Source organism: Rhipicephalus sanguineus, chromosome 6 (genome assembly GCF_013339695.2).
Source record: "Rhipicephalus sanguineus isolate Rsan-2018 chromosome 6, BIME_Rsan_1.4, whole genome shotgun sequence".
In the NCBI taxonomy this organism is placed as follows: Eukaryota; Metazoa; Arthropoda; class Arachnida; order Ixodida; family Ixodidae; genus Rhipicephalus; species Rhipicephalus sanguineus.
In genome coordinates this window covers 114,987,124-115,008,813 of record NC_051181.1, presented here as the reverse complement: position 1 = coordinate 115,008,813, position 21,690 = coordinate 114,987,124, and the positions used below count along the sequence as shown (strand labels likewise).

Below are 21,690 nucleotides of genomic sequence, written 5' to 3'. Positions count from 1 at the left end.
GACGGCAACGGATACCTATCGGCGGGATGACGCAACTTCAACACAAAAACGCATTCCCGTAGCAACTGGTGCTTCACGGGAAATCAGAATTTCCTAGTCAGCGAACGCGACCATGGCACGCCAGCAAATAGCTGACATGCGGCGGACGCCGGCGTTGCCACCGACCACGTTGGTTGCTGTAACAACGGTGCAGAAAGCATTTTTTCTCTTTAAGTTGCGTCTTCCCGCTGATAGATACCCGCTGCGGTCACCGGACCGACAGACGCGCGCCGTTGTTAGTTTATCTGGTCGAACGCGCTCTGCATGCAAGCCTAGTAGTGTCCCCACCTAAAGAGTATATATTTACACCGTGGTCTTGGCAAAGTTCGACCATAACGGAGCTTGAAAGGCAGCTTTGCCGCAATACTGGGATGTGATGAGGTGAAGCGTATTGAAAATTTAGGGACCACTTCTAATTGGACGTTGACTGTGTCTTGGCCACGGTGTGAGATATATACACTTTAGGTGAGGACACTCGCCAGACGCCATCGACCAGATAAAGTAACAACGATGAGCACCCGTCGGTCCGCTGACGGCAACGGATACCTATCGGCGGAATGACGCAACTTCAACACAAAAACGCATTCCCGTAGCAACTGGCGCTTCGCGGGAAATCAGAATTTCCTAGTCAGCGAACGCGACCATGGCACGCCAGCAAATAGCTGACATGCGGCGGACGCCGGCGTTGCCACCGACCACGTTGGTTGCTGTAACAACGGTGCAGAAAGCATTTTTTCTCTTTAAGTTGCGTCTTCCCGCTGATAGATACCCGCTGCGGTCACCGGACCGACAGACGCGCGCCGTTGTTAGTTTATCTGGTCGAACGCGCTCTGCATGCAAGCCTAGTAGTGTCCCCACCTAAAGAGTATATATTTACACCGTGGTCTTGGCAAAGTTCGACCATAACGGAGCTTGAAAGGCAGCTTTGCCGCAATACTGGGATGTGATGAGGTGAAGCGTATTGAAAATTTAGGGACCACTTCTAATTGGATGTTGACTGTGTCTTGGCAAAGTTCGACCGTAACGGAGCTTGAAAGGCAGCTTTGCTGCAATACTGGGGTGTGATGAGGTGAAGCATATTGAAATCTAGGGACCACTTTCAATTCAATTTACGGTCTTGGCAAAGCTCGACCGTAACGGAGCTTGAAAGGCAGCTTTGCCGCAATACGAGAGTGTAATGAGGTGAAGCATATTGAAAATCTGAAGGGGTCACTTTCAATTTGACGTTGACTGTATTTGTTTTTCGGAAGTTCGAATAGTAAAATTCCAGTGCAAATCGAATCGAATAGCAAACACTATTCGAAAAATATTCGAAATTTCGAATATTCCCACACCCCTACACTAAAGTAATATCGAAAATTTCACTCATGTATTTTGCTCATCAGAATTCATAGCCACAACCCCATGCAGTTCTGATTCGTAAAACTAAAAGAATACTGCCACTTTTTTCAGCATGATGGGCAAGTTTTGCAAAAGCTTCAAACCCACCAACAGCACCTGGTACTTATGAGCTCACCCAGACTCAGTCAGGACTTGGATCACGTGGCAGTGATCATCGCCGATCGTAATAAAATTATACCTAGATAAGGCCCGATCTTGACCAGAAGTGACCATGTGACGCTATTGTTTAGTAACATCTGGCGACAAATTTCTAACCTGAAACCATTTTTTGTTCTCTACTGTAAGTAGAGATAGGCGAATATTCGGACGGTTCAAATATTCGAATGAATATTACAGTATTTGAATTAGCTTCAACACGAATTTAGGTTATTCGAAATTTCGAAGTGTTCGAAATGAACGAACTTAAGTATATTTCAGCACGTATAACCCCCTGTAAAGGTGGTTTCACTGCAGCGTGGGGGTGCTAGGCTGTGAAATTAGCTATCCAGGGGGAATCTGCACTGCCGCGAAGCGACACTTCAAGGTTAAATGTACATATTACCTTCACATCGATTAATTATTTTTTAAATTTTGAAGTGTGTTATGCAGGCTTGTATGCTGTAAGTATAGTCATTTTTAAAACGTAACGTATTGTACCAGTTATAACTTGCACCCTACTGCTGTACAAATCTTGCTACTATTCAAAGTTGCTTCCAGATCACTTTGAACCAACAAAGTGACATTCACACATGCTTAGTTCCAATGCTTCAAAAAAATTTTGCGCAAGTTAGTTGGGTCATGATCGAAATGCTAATTTTTCTTAATAATATGTGGTATGTACTATTCAAACTATTCGATTAGAAATTATTCAACCAAATCACTATTCGCTTTGGATTTGCTTTGAACCTCGAACTTACTATTTGCCCATCCCTAGTAATTGTCCAAGTGTGCACTGAAACTGTGCTCATGGTTGCATGTAAATGTTTCAGCCGTGGAGGCACATCATCTGTGAGTGGCGGCAGTGGTAGTGGCACCAGTGCCTTAGGCCAGCTGGTGTCTCACGAGGTGTTGCTAAGCCGGTGGCAGCTGACGCTGGAGCTGTTTGGGCGGGTCTTTGTGGACGACGTGGGTGCCGAGCCAGGCTCCGTCATCAGCGAGCTGGGTGGCTTCCCGGTCAAGGAGGTGCGATTTCGCCGAGACATGGAGAAGCTGCGCAACTCCCAGCAGAGGGACCTCACGCTGTCCAAGGTGCGATGCCTCTCCATCTAGTATTGATGAGCAAATATGCGCGGCAGATAGTATTCCATTAGAGAGGACGTGGGGGTGTCTGGCATGTTTTGTAATGCCTAGAACCGATAACTTATGGTTCTTTAGACTAACTGAATGGCTGCGAACGAAATGCAGTCGAGGGCCGTGGTAGACGAGATGGTGTGGTGTCAGTGTTAAGTTTGCTGATGCTTGGAGGGACAAAAGTCACAGGCTATTGTCCTAGAGAGATCTGCGTTCAAGTACAGACCAATTTATTGAAGCTTGCATGGGTTTTACAAGTAATTGAATGCGGAAAAACCAAATTTAAGATTTGTTTTTTTTTTGCCTGCTGGTGGAAGTGTGTATGCTTGTCATCATCATAGTATGTAATGAAGGTAATATTGTGTATGTCACGACTTCATTATGTAAATGAGCCATCTTTCGGCAGATAACTGCAGGTGCAAGGCATTATTTTAAGGGGGGACGCGGCTTTCGTATCGCGAAAAATGGCAAAAAAATCGATTTTTTGAAAATCACATTTTCAGTTTCTGTAGCCCTTTTTATATCCGATTCCGAAATATCTTCACCGAAAACCGCGTAGAAGTGCTATAAAAAAATTGTTGCGCCTGCCGAGGTGGCGAAAATTATTGGGGAAATCGCTAAAAAACACTGATTTTCAAAAAATCATAGCTCCGCAACGACGCCACCGGGCGCCGATATCTTGGGCTCATCGGAAAGCGCATTTCTCCGTCTTCAAATTCCCCGCCGCAGCTGGCTCCTCCCTTCGAAAACAAGCGCACAAAAAGCAAATGTTCAAAGGTAGTTTCGAGCCCTCCGATTGGCCGCGTCCGCCATGTTGCCCCAGCGCGCCTCGCCATTGGTCCGATGCTCGCTCCGGGAGATCGTCGTCTGCAGCTCGTGCGTCTCGAGCTCACGGCTGTCGAAAGTCGCGCTACTTTGTTGCGTGTTCGCAATCGCTCTGTGTTCACGGCTCGACGATAACTTTGAACAAGAACTACGTTTTAGTTTGGAGCCACTAGCGGAAGCTCGGTGGGATTACGATGGCGCGCCGCACTCGTAGCGAACATCGCAAACGCGCGTCTCGGACCGACTTTCTAGCGTTGAGTCGTCGGATCCGTGGTTGGAGGTTCTGCTTATGCGCACTTCGGACGTCGTGACGAAGATGATCCCAGGACGACTCTTTGTACTCGCGACCACGCATTACGTACTTTGAAACATCGGGCACCGCGGCCGGCGCGTCTACTGCTCGGAGTCGTCACTAGGCCTAACTCCGCTCACGGCGTCGGCACGCGAGACGAACCTCGAACTTTGCGGGCAAGAGCAACGCGTTAATGGACTCGCGGCAGTGTGCTTCTTCGCAAGGAACGAAGCGTTTCCCTCGCCGGCTTCTCGGTACAGCGGATGGTCATTTTACGCATCGGCAGCGGACCCCACGGCCAAGCTCGTAGCGCAGCGGGCGCGCGTCGGCGTCCCGCAATGCGAGGCCAAACACGTTGCGCGCCTATTTTTCGTCGCCGCACCTAGGCATATTGCGCATCGCCACCGAATGCCGACTTCCGGGACTATGCGGCCGAGCACTTAGAGGTGAAATAAAGCACTGTTGATGCAATTTAGGCGCGCTTGGAGCCGTGCGTGGTATCGCCGTAAGCGCTCATGAATCATCTGAAAAAATAAAAGCCTCGCAGAAAACCGCGTCCGCGACCGGGTGAATGATGAAGCGCATCGCAGGCGAGGTTTACAAATTAGCTTGACGAGTGAAACAGGGAGATGAATTCATATCTGCCCAGTTCGCGTCTTGAATAACTGCTAAGGAATTCCTATTCCACCAATGTCTTGGCCATAACTGCCTGTTATTTAGGAGGAAGTGATAGGTTGCCATGATGAGAGCCGCTTTTAGTATCCTATCAAAATGATTCAATGATCAATTGCAATCAAGACTGTTAATTATGTTAATGAGAGCATGAATACAAGAAAGCTGGCAAATCATCATAGTACATGACCTACTTGAATTACAATATCTTGTTTTTTGTCATGTCTATTACACCACTTCATAACTTCGTTTAAAGTTCATGCTACATGTTCTTTGTATATCAGAAAAGGATTTTAAGAAAAAAGAAAGAAAACAAAGGCACAACCGATGAAAGGCCACATGTGCAGGAGGTCCAACCTTATAAAACACCTTAAAGATCACAATCTTCTTGTGTTTTAGAGAAGCAAGGCACCTCAAACTAAAGACAGGGCACTCAAGAAAGTGCACATTACGAAGGACTCAAAAGATTACGACCCCAGTGCCTTTTGATGAAGTAATATCGTTGGTACAACTTTAAAAGCCGTTTTCTCAAAACGACTTTTCTTGCTTCCTGCTTCGCTTGTTCCGCTGATTTCTCACTGACCGCTGGGTCTATTTCAGTTCCGTTTTTTGTTCTATATTCCTTGAAGCACAGTTCAGGGCGTGACATTCTTGCTTTTTCAGTATGGCGTTTTGATAATTAGCTATTTGACGAGTTGCACAAAGCCTCGATGCCTGTTGCGCAGTCACCTCATGAAAAATGAAAACTAAAAAAAATTTTGTTGCAAATAAAAAAATCTAAGAATGTCACGCCCGCAATCAGACATCTTAGAATGCATAGCACTTTGAACGAGTTTCCTATCGCTTTTTTTAAGCGAGTCAGACTCGGAACAAGAGCAGAAGGTGAAATATATTGTAAATCACAAAGTTGTAAAGATATATTCATGAAATTTCTACAGTACCATTAAAACAACATTTCAAATAAGTGTGCCAATTTTCATCAAAATCCATGAAGAAATAAGAAAGTTGGTACCGAAAGCCACGTCCCCCCTTAAGTTGGGCAAGAATGCTGCGCTGGATTTTTGCCCTGTCACGTTCGGTCCTCTTTAGCCACTAACACTTGCTATCGCTTCCATCTTGCAGATAGAGCGTGAGCGTAACAGCCTGCTGCAACAGACGTTCAAGGAGCTGAACAACCAGTACAGTGCCTACAGCCGCCGCAGCATGGGGGGCACCCCTCCGCTGGCCATGAACAGGGTCAAGGTCACCTTCAAGGATGAGCCCGGGGAAGGTTCCGGGGTGGCGCGCTCCTTCTACGCGGCCATCGCCGAGGCCATCCTTTCGCCCGAGAAGCTTCCCAACCTGGAGGGCTGCCAGGCGGGCAATCGGTCACTGCAGTACAGTGAGCGTCACCTCCCTTGTAAGGTCGAACATTGGGCATGGGGGGGTGCGCAGTAGGCTGGGTGAAACGAGCGACCTCACGCAAAATCCTAGCTTGTCAGCTGAAGCTGCTGTATGCATGATGACAGACTCTTGGGGGATGCTCTCATTCGCTCTGGTGGCTTAGCGACAGTGGCATTGCACAGCTGAGCACGTGGGCATGGGTTTGATTCCTGGCAATGGTGACTGCATTTGGTAGTGGCAAAACGCAAAAATGTTAGTGTAGTGGTTAAATTTAGGGGCATTTTTAAGAACCCCAGATAGTTACACTATGGCATGCCTCATAGCCATCTTTGGTTTTGCCACGTAAACCCCAGAATTTAAATTAAATAGGGGATTACGAAAAAGTGAGCTAAAGTGGTAACGTTGGTCTCTTGCTTCGAGTGCAAATTTTTTATTTAGAAACAGGAATTAAAATTAATATTTTAAGCTCGAACATAAACCTTGGGAGACGTTCTCCACATAAGTGAGAAGTAACAAATCGCTATATAAGAGCACTTGCGTTGCTGTTTGGCCCATTTCCCAGCATATTTTCTTCAAAATTTAGTGATGCTTCCTCTCACTGGCTCAAAGTAAGCAGTAACAATGGCAGAACACATGCAAGCGATCCGGCACAATGCATGATACTTGCGTACGTGAGCCTTGTCTTCACGTGCGATGTGACCGGACATAAAATTTGAAATTCACTGATCATAGCCTCAGACGGGCGGCATTGAATGGGAACAGACACTGTGGAAAACTCTGCTAGAAGAGCGCACGTAAAGCTGCTTATTCACATGACTGTACTGTCATCAACTCTTGAATGAAACGTTATTTCTGCGCTTGCATAAGGAAACTGCCATTACACATCAGGGGCTGCGTGCCTATTCCTGTAGAAATTCGTGTTTCTCACGATACATCGGTAAGTGGCTGTTGGTTGTTCTGGCAGGGCCAGAGATTTAAAGATTAAATCTTGATGCCGACGACGCTGTTACACCACCCTGTGGCAGGTATTAGCACCTTGCTGATATGCCTTCCTGAGACTTGACGGCATGATGAATGAATAGCAGAGGTGAAGGTATGGAAGGGGCAGCATTTAGTTGCTAACTCCTTTCAGATTATGTTGAACCTATTGCAAAGATTTGTGAGGTGATGTTTTGATCACACATCCCACACCTTTCTTAAAAGGTGTCCAAGGGTTCTTTGCGATCCTTTCAGAGAGGAATTACTCCTGGTGTTCTTGTTTCACCCAGTCTGCTGTGTTCTCTCTTCCTTGACGATTGTCAAGGTTCCAGTATCACCTCGGCACGAATGGCTTGCTGCTGTAATGGTGTGCTTTCTTCTTTTCTCCTCATCTTTCTTGCCATTATCCCATCTCCTAGTGCAGTTTACACGACCGTACAAGTCACCTGGTTAACCTCTCTATGCCCTTCATCTCTTGTTTTAAAAACGAAAGCATTTCTTTGGCTACCTCTGCCCACTTAGGCCTGGCTTGTCTGGCATTGATGCAACAACTAGGTAGCTGTCAACAAACTAGAACCTAGCAGCTGTAAACAGAGAAAACTGAGAAGAAAGATTGAAATGGTTGAATCCACTTAAAGTAAGAATTGGAATTCATAAGGTAAGAGGTTGGTTCCCCATGAGAATTTAAACCAGGTCCAGAGCTTGATGAGAGAGTATTGCACCATGGCACCACGCTAAGATTGGGAAAGGGCTTGTAATTAATTCGTGCACATAAGTTTCGTGTGGTCCAATACGCTCGCATGCACATATGTTCCGCGAGAGCTCTGGTGTGCTCACACACACACTATGTCAACCTCGGGGAGCTGTAAAGATTGACCAGCAACCATGCGCCGCAGCCACTTGAAATGAATTCCACAAACACCGCGCACAGGCGAGGTTGAAGAAAGGGCAGTGGCGGTATGCTGTTGCAGAAAGCAGTCACTATGACACCAACTCTATTGCTGCCAGGGATCACTTAGACATTCATAATGAGATGGGTTCTGCCAACTTTTCTTCTTTCTGTGCTCTCCTGTAGTACAACTGTGGCCGTCTTCATTGTTGCTTTTTTCGTATCACTGTTGTCTTGTGGCTATATGTAAAAATAGAAAGTGTTGTCTCACAAGAAACCTAAAGACAAGTGGTGTAAAGATTTATCTGTCCAATCGGACCTTGATGTAACGAACCTAAATTTTATGAAGCCTACTGTTAGACAATCTCTAAATCCTTTGTCCTCTTGGTTGCGCATATTAGTGATGTAATTTTGTTTTGAAGTTTCAACTAAGTTTATGTGTGTCACGTGCATCAAAAGGGAGCGCTCGTGCCAAGTAAATTAAGAAGGAAAGGTTGCTAATTGCAAAATTCACTAGCTCATTTCCTGTCACAATCGAGCATTGCTTACTCGTCGCAGTGAACACTTGACCATCTATCAGACGTGTCGATGTGCTGATGTACATGAATATTCATTCACGCAGATTAGCTTCAACGATTGTTGTGCCTGTGAACAATAAGCCATTGATTGTCAGCCATACTGTTTGGCTGTTAAGAGTTTTGAAAGAACCTTGGCATTGTTGACCTGTAAGCTATGGCGTGAAAGCTAAAAGAAATATTGCTATCTCTTCTATCTCTGTTTCTCATTCTGACTACAGTGCACGACAGTAGACCAGATATCGAGTTCTTTTGTGCAGTCTTTGAAGAGCAGCTGTTGCGTTCCTTTTACAGACAGTCTGTCCTCACCTCACCCTCTAAATTTTTTTTCCTCAGACATAATTCAGCGACTTCGGTCGCGTGAGAGGGACAAGGAACGGCGCAGTGGAAGCGCGGGCGGCCAAGCAACCAAGTCGGGAGGAGGCCTGCGCTATGATGCGCCACCGTTTGTGATGCCCGGCGAGGCAGGTGGCAGTGGGCAGGCGTCAAACGACCACCTCAGCCCTCATCGGCAGCAGCTAGGCCAGAGACTATATCCCCGCGTCCATGCCTTGCGTCCCGTGAGTCTAGAGACATTTAGTAATGAGAGCATGATCAGAATGAAACGAGCACTCGTGTGTAGCGTGTAAATTATTAATTATTGTGTGTATCTTTCAACTTTATGGACACTAAAGAGAAAACTTGTGTTTCTTCTATTAGTGAACTACCTTTAGATTCTTTACACAATACCATAAGCTTCGAGAGGGTGCTTGGCTAGGCAAGAAATGTAGAAAAAGAAAACACATTTGGTGACGCTGCCTTAAGTTTGAAGTTTCTGTACCAACCCGCCGTGATGTCCAAGATTTTGGTGGCATCTGCCAGGGCCTGCATAATTCTTTATCTGTCAAAGTTGAATTCTGTTGTGTTCTGAGGGAGCCAGAAAAATCAAACATGGCAAAAAGCCAAGGACATTTTATTGAGCCAGTGTGGCCAAAGTATGAAAGAAAACATTGAAACCCACGTCACACTGTCATTCATGTGTTTGGATTTGTGGGAAATTCAAAAATGAAACTTTGACTTTAATTCTTTCATTTAATAATGGTCCTGTGGTTGTGAAGTTAAGTATGTTGTTCCCAGTGAATAATGTAATGCTGTAAACTGACTTGGTGTTTCACTTTAGTGTCCTATAAGTGAATGCTCATTTTAATTTGATCCCTTGCTGCCCTTGGCTGACGGAAAGGGCAAGGTACAACCTTGCCCTTTCTCTCCATATCGATGAAAAAGTGTGCACGGAAAGCTGGCTCCATCAAAATGTGCCAATCGCGTCATGGCTGCACAGGTAGCGTAACAGTCAATCTCTGATCGGCTGGGTCTACTTCCAAATTCCAAAAAGAGTGGTAGCTACATGTGCCACTTCTCTACTTCAGTAAGTGTGTTGATATTTATTGGCCAGCTTGAATGTCGATGCACGGCATGTAGGACTGAATGGTTTGAGGCCGATTCGCTTTATGTCAGGGAATTGCTGTAACCATCAATTCATCACCAGAGCTTATCTCATTGGCATGCTCCCAGAGGTGGCCTTCCTAGGTGCTGTCCATGCCCTGGTACTGCACCACCATTTTTAGCAGTTTATCGCAACGTTGAAGGTCTGATATTTGTTGGGACATTTTTACCTCTGGACAGGTTTTACATGAGGAGTGGGTCCTGCACGAGCAAGTGTGGTACGTTGGTTTAGTAGTCTTAGTAAAGATGTTTTGCTGTGTGCAAATTTTGCCAAGAGTGCTGGTTCGGTGCGAGAAGTGACAGTTGTCCCTTGCTTTTCTTTTGCGTGCGCACTCTGCACGCAGGAAGTACGGTTGACACCAACCTTTTCCTCTAATCAGTCCTTAGCCAGCAAGATCACAGGCATGCTGCTTGAACAGTCCGCTGCCCAACTGCTCCTCCTTTTGGCTTCGGAGGATGCCCTTCGCGAAAAAGTTGATGAGGCTCTGGAGATCATTGTGTCACACGGACGGTGAGTAGACTGCTTTGGAGCTCATTATATACGGCCAAACCTGGATATATCGAATCTGAAGGGGATTGTATAAAAGTTCTATGCATAGGTAATTAGTAATTAGAGCTATAAAATATTTTATAGACCGAAAATACCGTAAAAACCCGTGTATAGCTCGGACCCGCATATAGTCCGAGGTGCATTTCGGGGATAGCAAACGTGAAAAAAATTTCACCCAAATATAACCCGAAGAAAACAGAAGCTGGATACATTTATTCACACACTTATTCATCGTCATCTGGTGCACTTCACTCCGAAATTCCCTTGTCAGAGACTTCCTCCCCCAGCACTTCATCCTCAATACAGTCGTTTGAAATTGAGCACTTCCTGAAGGCACGACGAATGAGCACCTCGGGAATGCAGGCCGAAGTCTCCGTGATCCGCGTGCACAGTATCGCTGGTGAGGCTCGTTCCAGCCATCCGACGGCAGGGGTCTGGATGGCAGAAACGGCTCTCCGAACCTCATCCACTCTATATACAGGTGCGTGATGTGGTCCTTAAATGGTTTATTTGGGCACAGCAGCTGCAGCCGGGATGCCATCCCCTGGGATGACGACGAGATCGGCACGGGAGTCGCGCAGCAGTTGCTTCACGGGGGTGACACCGAAGCCGATGCTTTGTTGCTCTCGAGCAAAGTCTGTCAATTCTTGTTCAACATCGATAAGTGCCCCATTTTTTCGGCCCCCAGAAACTTCTTATGCCGCTGCACACAAAGAGGGCTTCTTTCAGTTTCCTCCAACTGCGAATGCTTCGCTCATTCGCGCCGAACTGCCGCTCTGCAGCACAGTTGCTGATGTTTTCGGCAGCTGAGATCACCTTTCTTTTAAAAGCAGCCGAATACTGCTTTCACAGTCCTTGCATAGTGTAATATCGTGTCCGTTGTGAAGTGTGCCAAATGATTGCAATGGCGACTGTTACATAAGCCTGATGCTGATAGTGCCGCGCAATGCTGAAACTGTGAATTCCAGCTGAAAATTCTTGGAACCCGCACATAGTACGGGGGCAGACATTTGGCAACATGAAATCTGGAAAAAGAACCTCTGACGATGCACGGGTTTTTATGGTACAGCATAGACCGCTTATAACGTAAGTCGCCGGAGTCGCGAATATCCGCACTATAAGCGGTACCGCACTATAACCAAAACAACATTTTTGAAAGGTTGCACGTGTACAAAACATGACCAACAGGCAGGCGCGCGATTCCGACTATCGCGGCATGCGACTGGGGCGTAAGTTTGCATCTGCTTACATTTGAAAATGTTGAACTGTTAGCGTCCGCGGACCTGCGGTGCCGACATAACGAACGCAGAAAAAATGCACCGTCACGGGAAGTCGCCGCGGTAACACACTGCGCGTCCGCGATGTCGAAAACGGTGGCGACCACAAACCACCATTCGAGTGTTTCACGCGCACGCCCGCGTTTTCGTAAAAGATGTAAGTCACCCCTTCTAAATGCAACAATTGCAAAATGTTTCATTGACTCGGCACCAAACCGCAACTTCTGTAGTCCGCGGCCGCCGACATGGCAGCTAGCGCTCGTTAGGCCTAGCGTGCACGTTGCAACTTGGCATGCCACCGCGAGAAGCTTGCCCTAGGCAACACGGAGATCGGGAGTAGAAGAGATCGCACTCGTGAGCTAAACCGAGGGCATCACGCGTGAAACGAAGTTTCGGTTCGCGATCGGGAGAACAGCCGCGGCAACTATCCCGAAAAAGTCTTTCAAGCTTGTAAGTCCGCCTGTTGGTGGCAAAGGCGAAAGCTCAATCGCGTCTCAAAGCATTGTTACTTGCAGGGGAATCGAGGTTGCACGCGCGATATCTGCGCTCTATGACGAAGCAACGACGAAGCGCGCATGTCAAGTGGCCGAAGGGGGCAAAGGCTTCTCCGTCGGCCGCGCAACCGCTCCCCCTCGTCACACCACGCACCTGCGCCGGGCTGCTGTCCCCCACAGCCATCCCTTTTTTTTTTCTCCCCCCGCTCCTTGTTCGTTCGTTCCGCGTCCCCTCCTCCTTTGTAATGCCGTCGCCGCTCTCTCCCCCGCCGGCGCATCTCCGCTGAGAAGCACGCTCGCACCCTCGCATCTCTGAGAATGTTCCGGCAGCCGCATTATAACCGGTCTTTCATCTCGGGGGTCTGCACAATAAGCGGTATGCGTATACATGGAGTTCTATGGGAGAGTAAACGGGAGTCAGAAAAAACCGCATTACAGTGGAACCTCGTTAATGCGTACCTGCCGGGAACGCCGCATAACTACGCACTAAACGGTAGTACGCATTAACCACCAAGTAAAAATTTGCATGTCCTCGCTTACGCCATCGCCGCCAGCAAAGAGATAAATACAGTGCCACAGCAAATATTGCCTAAAGTACCCACTGCAAAGCCTTTTTTTTCTTTTTCCCAAACGGGAGAAAAGATTCTGGTGCTCTCGCACGACCGTCCGATAGTGCTGACAGCGTGCGGTGGCGACGCCAAGGAGCATTTCGGAACTATTACAGGGTCCGGTATACGCAGTGACCAACGTAGCAACAGAACGGACAGTGTCGGCTTTCCGCGATATATGTGTGTGCGTCTGTACCGCGATCTGCTACTAAATGAAAACTGACACAGTTCCAGCGAAACGCGGTACGGCTGCGTGGAGCCGCTCGTCTCCTGGCTAGTTGCGTGCAGCGCGTCGCCTTCTCGGCTCACGGCGTCACTGCCGGGCCGCTTGCTGTACCGCACGCGCGCATTTGTCGTGGGAGTGTTCTTTGTACCCACTTCGCTCCAGACCGCGCACAGATGCGGCGATGAGCACAGATGAGCTTGTTCGGTTAACGCGGCGATGACGAACTTCCTGCAAGCGATGCGCACTCCGCGACGCTCTAGCGGTCCTGGCAGCGGACGGAAGCGCGTTTGGGTGGTCGCCCAATAAAAGCGTGCAGTATGGTTACAACAGCGCTACGCTTGCTGTACCGTACGCGTGCGTTTACCGTGATAGCGTCTATGCAAAGAGGTTTCTCGTCGCCCATGGCCAGCAACGCTCAACTCCGCAACAGCGAGCTGCTTTCGTTTCTACAAAGCGGCGCGCGCTTGAACACGGCCCCGCGCAACGAGGCGGCAGCGATCGGCGGCCCAGCGCGTTCAGGTTGTCGCCTATTAAAAGCGTGCAGTAGGCTTAAAGTAGTGCTGCGTCGCACGCGTGGCCGAGCAGATATCAGAAGATACTTATTGTGATAAGGTTGTCGGCGATAAGTCATGCTGGCGCTTTCTTCGGTGGCCGCAGCCTCACCTTCGTTCTTTCCCGATGCCTACGCGCAAAGGCATCGCCGCAATCGCGCGGAAGTCGGAATCGGTGATCGACCGATCTACGCACGTCTCGAAACGACTGAAAACCTTTGGCGGCACATTGTGGCGTCGGGAAGTTCAGCGGCGCAGTAAAATTTTATGGCACAAAACGTTATCGCGGTACGCAGGGTACGCACTAACCGGTAGGCGTAGGGTGAAGCACTACGGCTTAAGCGGTCAGCGAATGCATTGGGCTCTATGAGACTCGGTCGGGGATTCGTCGCAACTACGTTTTAACCGTTAGTACGTTTAAAGCGGGTACGTACTAACGAGGTTCGACTGTATAGCCGGTACTGCACTGTAAGCGGTTACGTTATAAGTGGTCTGAGCTGTATATTCAAGGGGATTTTATGACTTCTCTATATACACAATAAGTCGTTATATATGGGTTCGATATATGCTGGTTTGATTGTAGTAGTAGTAGCAGTGAATACATTGCTGCTTCACCTGTGTGCACATTCTGTCTCTCTCTTCGTGCTCAAATTGTATGAGTATGCACTGTGAGCCCATCAGATAATTCAAACATTCAGAGCTTAGTAATACTTGGAAACAGTGATATGCAATACATAATTTCTTCCGATGTTTCTTTTGACACATTTTGCACATTCAACATCAGCTCAGCAGACGTGAGAAATCGTGCTGTACTCGCTGATCAGGTTCTTTCTCTCAGTATGAACTGATAAGAATGTTAACTGATAACATTGTCATCATTGCTAAAAAGCTGGTTATTAGACGTGAAGTTTATGGATTGAACTCGACTTTTCACTGCAATTTCCGCAACTTTGCTTATCTTGAAAATCCGCTTATGATGAAATTTTTTCCAGTTTTTACTAGTTCAAGTTACGAAGTTATGACTGTACACAAAATATTTCTCATTCATACATCTATGCAAGAAATTAGTGCTTACAAGAGCATCGGATGAAATGGATTCTTGTTTTTTCGTAATGTGCAACTTCGTTGCTGTGAGACATAACTGTAATATGCAACAGCTCCTGCATCACTAGAAGTACAGTACACTAGAAGTACAATATAACAGATATTTTTGCTGCCTGTGTGTGCGTGAGAGTGTGTTTGTGGGGATCGTGGCGTTCTTTTCTAGCTGGTAAGTAGCCACTAAACCGGCACTGACGGTTAATTCGTACATCGCTTAGTGCGTACCCAAATGTCATTCCTGCCAACTACGTATTAACAAGGTTTGACTATAGTGCTTACTCGTTTTCGCAACATCAAGCTCTTCTCAAGTGCTTCACATAGTTGATTTTCCCATAGAAACATACATTTGTGTTTTTTTTTTTATTGAAATAGAAAACAAATGAAGGAGTTGTTGTCACCATTGCTTGGTGACGGCTACCCCTTTCCACATAGTTGTTAAGATAACAGAATAAATAAAAAAAAATATATCTATATATATATATATACATAATATATATATACATATCTACAGTCGTACAAGTTCAAGAACTCGGTAGCTATCGCAAATATTAGTGTCTTCAAAAAAACGCTGGAGCACTTTCATTGCTTTACGGTTTATCCTAGTCGGCCATGGGCCTAGTATTTTCGCTAAGGAAAACGTTCGCTCAGAGTCCAGCGTGTGAAGTTCTTGTTCGAGTCGCTGTCTATGCGTGTCGTACTTCGGACAGTCGAGCAACAGATGATGCACATCCTCGTCGTCGTGGCCGCATGAACATGTTGACGATGATGCACGATGAATCCGAAATAAGAAGTGCTTCGTGTAAGCGGATTTGTGTTGCTGGTTTTAGGTCGGAAACTTGAACGCCCTGGCGAATTTTGTGAGGGATTCTGGCACCGCTGCTCAGCGAAACATAATGTTCTAGGTAGTAATGATGAACCCTTAACTGCTAATACGCGTAGTATCTACATTAGCCGAGAAAAAGTGCTTGCAGTTCTAGCAGAAACCAGCTAGCACGAGCACAGTTGTACTTCACAGGTGAAGGGCAAGCATGCCGTGGTTCTGTGGGCTGAGCTAGCAATTTTTTTAGGCTGTAACCAAGTATAGTCCCCTCTCAACTCGCCTTGGCACGCTTGCAGGGAGGCGGAAACACTCCTCGACCTGGACGTGTTCAGCCTTGGGGAGCGAGGCCGACGGAGCACGGCAGCACGGCGGAGTGACGCGGAGGAGGAAGAGGACGATGGAGAGGACTGCAGCCCCCTTGTGTATCAGCCTGGCAAAAGGGGCTTCTACGCCCCACGCCAGGGAAAGTGCACACCAGACAGACTTAATGCATTCCGAAACGTTGGCAGGTAAGTAACTGCACATTCTATACAATGCCCACAGCCAATGTTTCGATTCTCATTTCTATGCCCTGTTTTGGCCTTGATTGGTTCTTTTCTGCAGCTTGTGACCAGCCAGTCGAAAGGCTTGGGCTTATTGCGATTGCGCTACAGTAAATGCTTGTTAATTTCCACCTTTTAATTAAAATTTCTGACTAATTCGAACTAGATGGCACAGTCCGGACTAGCTGTATAGAACTTTATCTATTAAAGAGCTCATTAATTCACATGCAGATCACATCCATCTTGGATAATTCCAACTATGCGCTGCCACTACCTGCTCTCGCACTGGTAGTCTCTTTTTCCCACTAAGAAACACTTAAAACAGCTTGCTATCCACCATCATCCTCTGATTACTATCGTCGTTGATTGACACCTCATCAACAGTGCCCTGGAATTTTGAAGGCTGCTTTGAATTCGGTTCAAGCTTTGCGGTTTTAAACTAGTTCGCTATCCCCGTGAAATTTGAGTTAACATGCTTTTACTGTAGAGAGCTTCTGTGTGGCTGGGATGTTTGTCAGGCAAGATCAGTGAGTCACACCTGCCAAAGTTGCATGTGAGCAACAGTGCCACTTGTGCCTTACCCCTTTTGATGTCATGGTTCATGCATACCCCTTGTGCCTTTTTTAGTTGTGCAGTCGAACCCGCATATAATGAATTATTGTGTATATCGAACAGTTATAAAATCCCCTTGTATATATTTTATATATTAAATTACCTGTATATCATCATCAGCCTGACTACGCCCACTGCAGGGCAAAGGCCTCTCCCATGTTCCACCAATCAACCCAGTCCTGTGCTTGCTGCAGCCACGTTATACCCACAAACTTCTTAATCCCATATATATATATAGAACTCCTTTGTCTTCCGCTTTAGATTTGATATATCCGGGTTCGACTGTAGTAGAGGGTGCACTGAGATGCCCATGGAGCTAGAAAGCTGTGCAGTGGTGTTTTTCAGATGCAAAAGGACACTTCAATCCGCCATTTCCGAAGCTTTCCTGTATCTTGCTTATCTTAGAGGGCGAGTGAAAAGTAGAAAAATACATGCAAGTTGTACTGTGTGTCTTCACTAGAGAACAATGTTTCTCCAAACTCTGTATGCAGGATTGTTGGGCTATGCCTGCTACAAAATGAACTGTGCCCCATCTCGTTCAACCGGCACGTTATCAAGTACATTTTGAACAAGCGCATCGGCTGGCACGACCTGGCATTTTTCGATCCTCTGCTTTACGAGTCCCTACGGCAGCTGGTGTTGGAGGCAGAATCACGAGACTCTAGCACCGTGTTCTCTGCCCTCGACTTGACCTTCTGCATCGATCTGTGTTCTGAAGAGGTGAGCAAGGTGACCTTCGACATACCCAAAATACCGCTGTCGTTGAGGGTTGGTCGTATCAATTGTTAAATGGCCAATGAGTGCAGAGGTTTATACAACAGAATGTTTCTGGCACTTGCCACTAGGATATGGTGCATGTACAGGTTGTGCAGGGGAAAACTCAAAGCACATTGCAATGCGCTCAGAGTTTTTCCCTAAGTGTGAAACAACTTTTCAGTCCGAGCATGCAAAAAAGGCGTACAGTCGTCGCCAACTGACTTTCTGGGCCTGGCAGGGAGTGTAAAGTACGGTGGAACATCAATTATATGTCCCCCGGTTTTGCGACGACCTGCATTTTACAACGAATCTGTTTGGTCCCGGCAAAACCCCCACATAAATGTTTTAAAAACCTCGGTGATACGACGCAATTTTGTGCCAACCCTCATCGTATGACGACTCTCTGATACCGTCCAAGAAAAAAAAAATCGCCTTCTTTTACTTGAATCGAACACCGACCAAATATCTGCGGGTGCTCCTAGGTTGATGATTACAAAAAGATACTGAGACAGGTACAGTATGCCTTCGTAGAATGGAAAGCTTATTCTCCTGGCAGTTCATTTGCTTCTGTGATTCTGTTTTCCTGGCTTTAAGATTGCTTCTGGATACACCTCAATCGCATGCATATCCAGGGCCTTTACCTAGACAAGCTATACCTACACAGAGTAGCTTCAGCCATAGAGTTTCCTACAATGCTTACTAGAGGGAACTCTGGCACTAGTGTCTATGGGAGCTGCAACGCATCGCGCTTCAGCCAGCATGGGAATGATGTAGGGGTGTGCGAATATTCGAAATTTCGAATATTTTTCTAATAGTGTTTGCTATTTGATTTGATTCGCACTGGAATTTTACTATTCGAACTATTCGAACTTCCCAAAAACAAATACAGTCAACGTCCGATTGAAAGTGACCCCTTCAGATTTTCAATATGCTTCACCTCATTACACTCTCGTATTGCGGCAAAGCTGCCTTTCAAGCTCCGTTACGGTCGAACTTAGCCAAGAGACAGTCAACGTCCAGTTGCAAGTGGTCCCTAGATTTTCCATATGCTTCACCTCATCACACCCCCGTATTGCGGCAAAGCTACCTTTCAAGCTCCGTTACGGTCGAACTTGGCCAAAAGACAGTCAACGTCCAATTGAAGCAAAACTGCTAGCCGGCCTAGTTGGAACGAATTCATTGTAGTACTTGCGCGAAAGCAAACGGGGACGAAGAAAGGAGACACATAAATCAGTTGTTAGATTGCGCTTGTCCGTGTGTCTCCTTTCTTCGTCCCCGTTTGCTTTCGCGCAAGTACTGCAATGAACGTCCGATTAGAAGTGGTCCCTAATTTTCAGTATGCTTCACCTCATCACACCCCCGTATTGCCGCAAAGCTGCCTTTCAAGCTCCGTTACAGTCGAACTTGGCCAAGAGACAGTCAACGTCTGATTGGAAGTGGTCCCTAGATTTTCAATACGCTTCACCTCATTACACCCCCGTATTGCGGCAAAGCTGCCTTTCAAGCTCCGCTACGGTCGCAAATGTATTAACTCAAGAAAACACCGCTTCCAACATGGAGATGAAAGATGTGGCAGAGGTGGGGGCTCAATTAATGCTGTTTTGGGTGTGAAATTTGGGCAGGAAGTCTGAAAAATCGGACGCCGAAGCTTTTTAGCATCCAAAATTTCAGATGTTCTTATATATTGACGTCTACGAGGCAAATTTGGATCTTTGGACTTGAAGGGAGCACACCCTTGTCTGCCACATCAATTGGCCTTCCACAGAAGTTGAAAGAGAAGGAGAGGCTGAGGAAATGGCATCTCTGCCTATCACGTGTAAGGTGTTGTCGGCAACACTTTGGTTGCACCAAATCATGTACATAAATACGATTCAGCCTCTACATTGCCTCATTCTTGATAAGACAACTGTGAAACACCACCCCGCCAGCGCTTCATCAACCTAGCAAAAATAAACACTTTCATCTTGCTATCTCACAAGAATATGCTTAGAGATTCTCTGCAACTTTTTTCTGTAATTTCACTTCGAAGTGTTCGAAAAATGAGAAATATTCGAAAATTATTCGAAAATTATTCGATTCGATTTGCGCTCAATCTTTATTATTCGAATTCGCTTCACACCCAAAATTTGCTATTCGCACAGCTCTAGAATGATGGGTAGTACACAAATTTGTCTAAACTTCGTTCTTTCGGCTCCGTTTGGCTGCGCGTCGCCTGCATCCGTTTTGTCGCAAAACGAAGTTCAGCAAAAGTCTGCAGTTCCACTTCACCATTTTAACTTTTTTAGGCTCACCAAATCAAACCTGGTCACGAAGTTCACAACGGTCTATTCTTTTATCCGAAAAGAACGCCAAAACACAGCAATAAACAAAGCCACAAGTACGTTTGAAGCCGCAAGCGCAAAGACTAGGCAAATTTGTGTACTACCCATCATTCCCATGGTAGCTCCACGATCGCAGCGCCAGAGTCCCCTCTAGTTAATTTTAGGAAACTATGGCTTCAGCTAGTCGACAAGCTCGTCGTTGAGATCCGGATATTATCACGTTTTCGGCCACTGGAAACTTTTCCTGGTCGGCATGCAGCTGAAGATCTCCTCCCTTTGTTTACTGTACTCGGTCACAGGCCTGAGACATGCAAAAAGGACACGACACATCTATCTTCACCATGCAAAATAACTTTTCCTTGTCGTGAGTGTTAATAATAACAGAAGCAAATCACGAATTGTGCTTCACAAGGGAACAAATACGACGCTCACAGCTCAGTCATGCACGAAAGCATCCTACGCGAACTCTCAATGAAATGTGCTCTGTCGCCATTATGTTATGGCGATGACACTGTATCTGACTCTACTGATGGGAGGCTGTTGCCTACATGATTTCAGTTTCGTTTTTACGGCAAGCAATTTTCGGAGTTGATTTATGCGAAAGAAGAAGCGCGTTGGATTCTTTTTTTTTTTTTTTAAGTTGAGAATAAAGATACCCTTAGCTTCAATTAAATGCTTAGCCATTAATTTTGTCTGTACCTCTTTTATGGGCAAGGCTGAGTGTCACTGCCTATATTCTTAGCTTTTCGATTATACGACGCTCGGATTATACGATGGTTTTGTGTGGGTCCCCTCAAAGTCTTATAATCGGGGTTCCACTGTAGTATGAAAAATCGAACAGTCCGAAAAAGTTGTTAAGACATCAAAATGTAGTTTATTTGTGTTAGAGCAGCTTAAAAAAAAATCTCTAATAATGCCCCGCTGCATGCTACACCTGGGGACGAGCAGATTTGGTCATATTTGGGCTGCAGTGATGTCAGTGCATTGGTGATTGTTGCCGCCAGCCGTTATGGGTGGCACAGGAGGTGACTTCAGCACCAAGCGCACAAAATTTCAAGCCGTACACAAAAAGATGCACACGTCTCGGTTGGTTGGTTTGTGGGATTTAATGACTGTATTGGCTAAGATTTAAGGCTCATTCACACCTGCGACTAGGATTGGTTGCACGACCAAGTTAGTCGCAAATGGCTGCTTTGGTCTCAAAGCGACTGCTTTGGCTCAGTCACTTGCTGCTCGATTGCTTGATTTTTCAATCGCAAACTTCTGAACAAATCAGGTGCGCAGGAACAAGACGGCAGCTTATTTTACAGGGCAATGCCATTGCGAGCAGACGTGAATTCTGTGTGGCGACGGGTATAGATGACTTGCACCGACGTCACGGAAACCCCGTATGTTGGAGCACCAGCATGTAGAGACGCGACGCTAGCGATGCCAGATTAATGCTATCAAAGCATCACATGCAGGTTATTTCATTACGCACATGCAGAGACGCTCCTGCCACGTTGTTTTCACATTGTCGCAATTTGTTTGTCATCAAAACCACCATCGTGGAGTACCAGTACATTCATAAGCGGTGTCCATGACGTCACGTGCAAGCCATCTATACCGTATTTATTCGAATCTAAGCCGATGTTTTTTTCGAAAAAACGTTGTGCGAAAGTGGGGGGGTCGGCTTAGATTCGAGTACAATGATTAGGTTTTCTTTTGTTTCTGGCCTTGCGAATTTCGGGGGTCGGCTTAGAATCGGGGCCGGCCTAGATTCGAGTAAATACGGTAAGTTGCATGCAGGTGTGATCAGTTGCCTTGAGTCGCTTTTTGGTCACCACTCGCAAATGGTAAGCGCGACCGGTGCTAGTTGCAGGTGTGAATGACCCTTCACCTGTGACAGGTGTAGGCAAAAGGCGCTGAGTCGTGCTAAACTATTTCTCAGATTTGTTGGCTGCACTCACAAAGCAAGAAACATTTAGGAGGTGCAACCCCACTACTTGAGGCGGCCAGATAACGTCACATTGCCGGAGAGCCACTTC

General features: G+C 46.5%; 1 protein-coding gene across 11 annotated transcripts in view; it reads left to right on the top strand.

The window, feature by feature from the left end:
* Positions 1–21,690, top strand: part of LOC119396219 (E3 ubiquitin-protein ligase UBR5) — a 116,607-nt gene that overhangs the window by 84,436 nt on the left and 10,481 nt on the right. For 9 of the 11 annotated variants that reach the window (XM_049417006.1, XM_037663322.2, XM_049417005.1 and 6 more), the window contains 6 exons: positions 2,409–2,667; positions 5,621–5,897; positions 8,660–8,883; positions 10,186–10,316; positions 15,729–15,941; positions 17,078–17,306. In XM_049417006.1, coding sequence (XP_049272963.1) covers positions 2,409–2,667; positions 5,621–5,897; positions 8,660–8,883; positions 10,186–10,316; positions 15,729–15,941; positions 17,078–17,306 — 1,333 coding nt within the window. The remainder of the gene's footprint in view (positions 1–2,408; positions 2,668–5,620; positions 5,898–8,659; positions 8,884–10,185; positions 10,317–15,728; positions 15,942–17,077; positions 17,307–21,690) is intronic. The other 2 variants (XM_037663328.1, XM_049417000.1) reach the window with 1 other exon arrangement.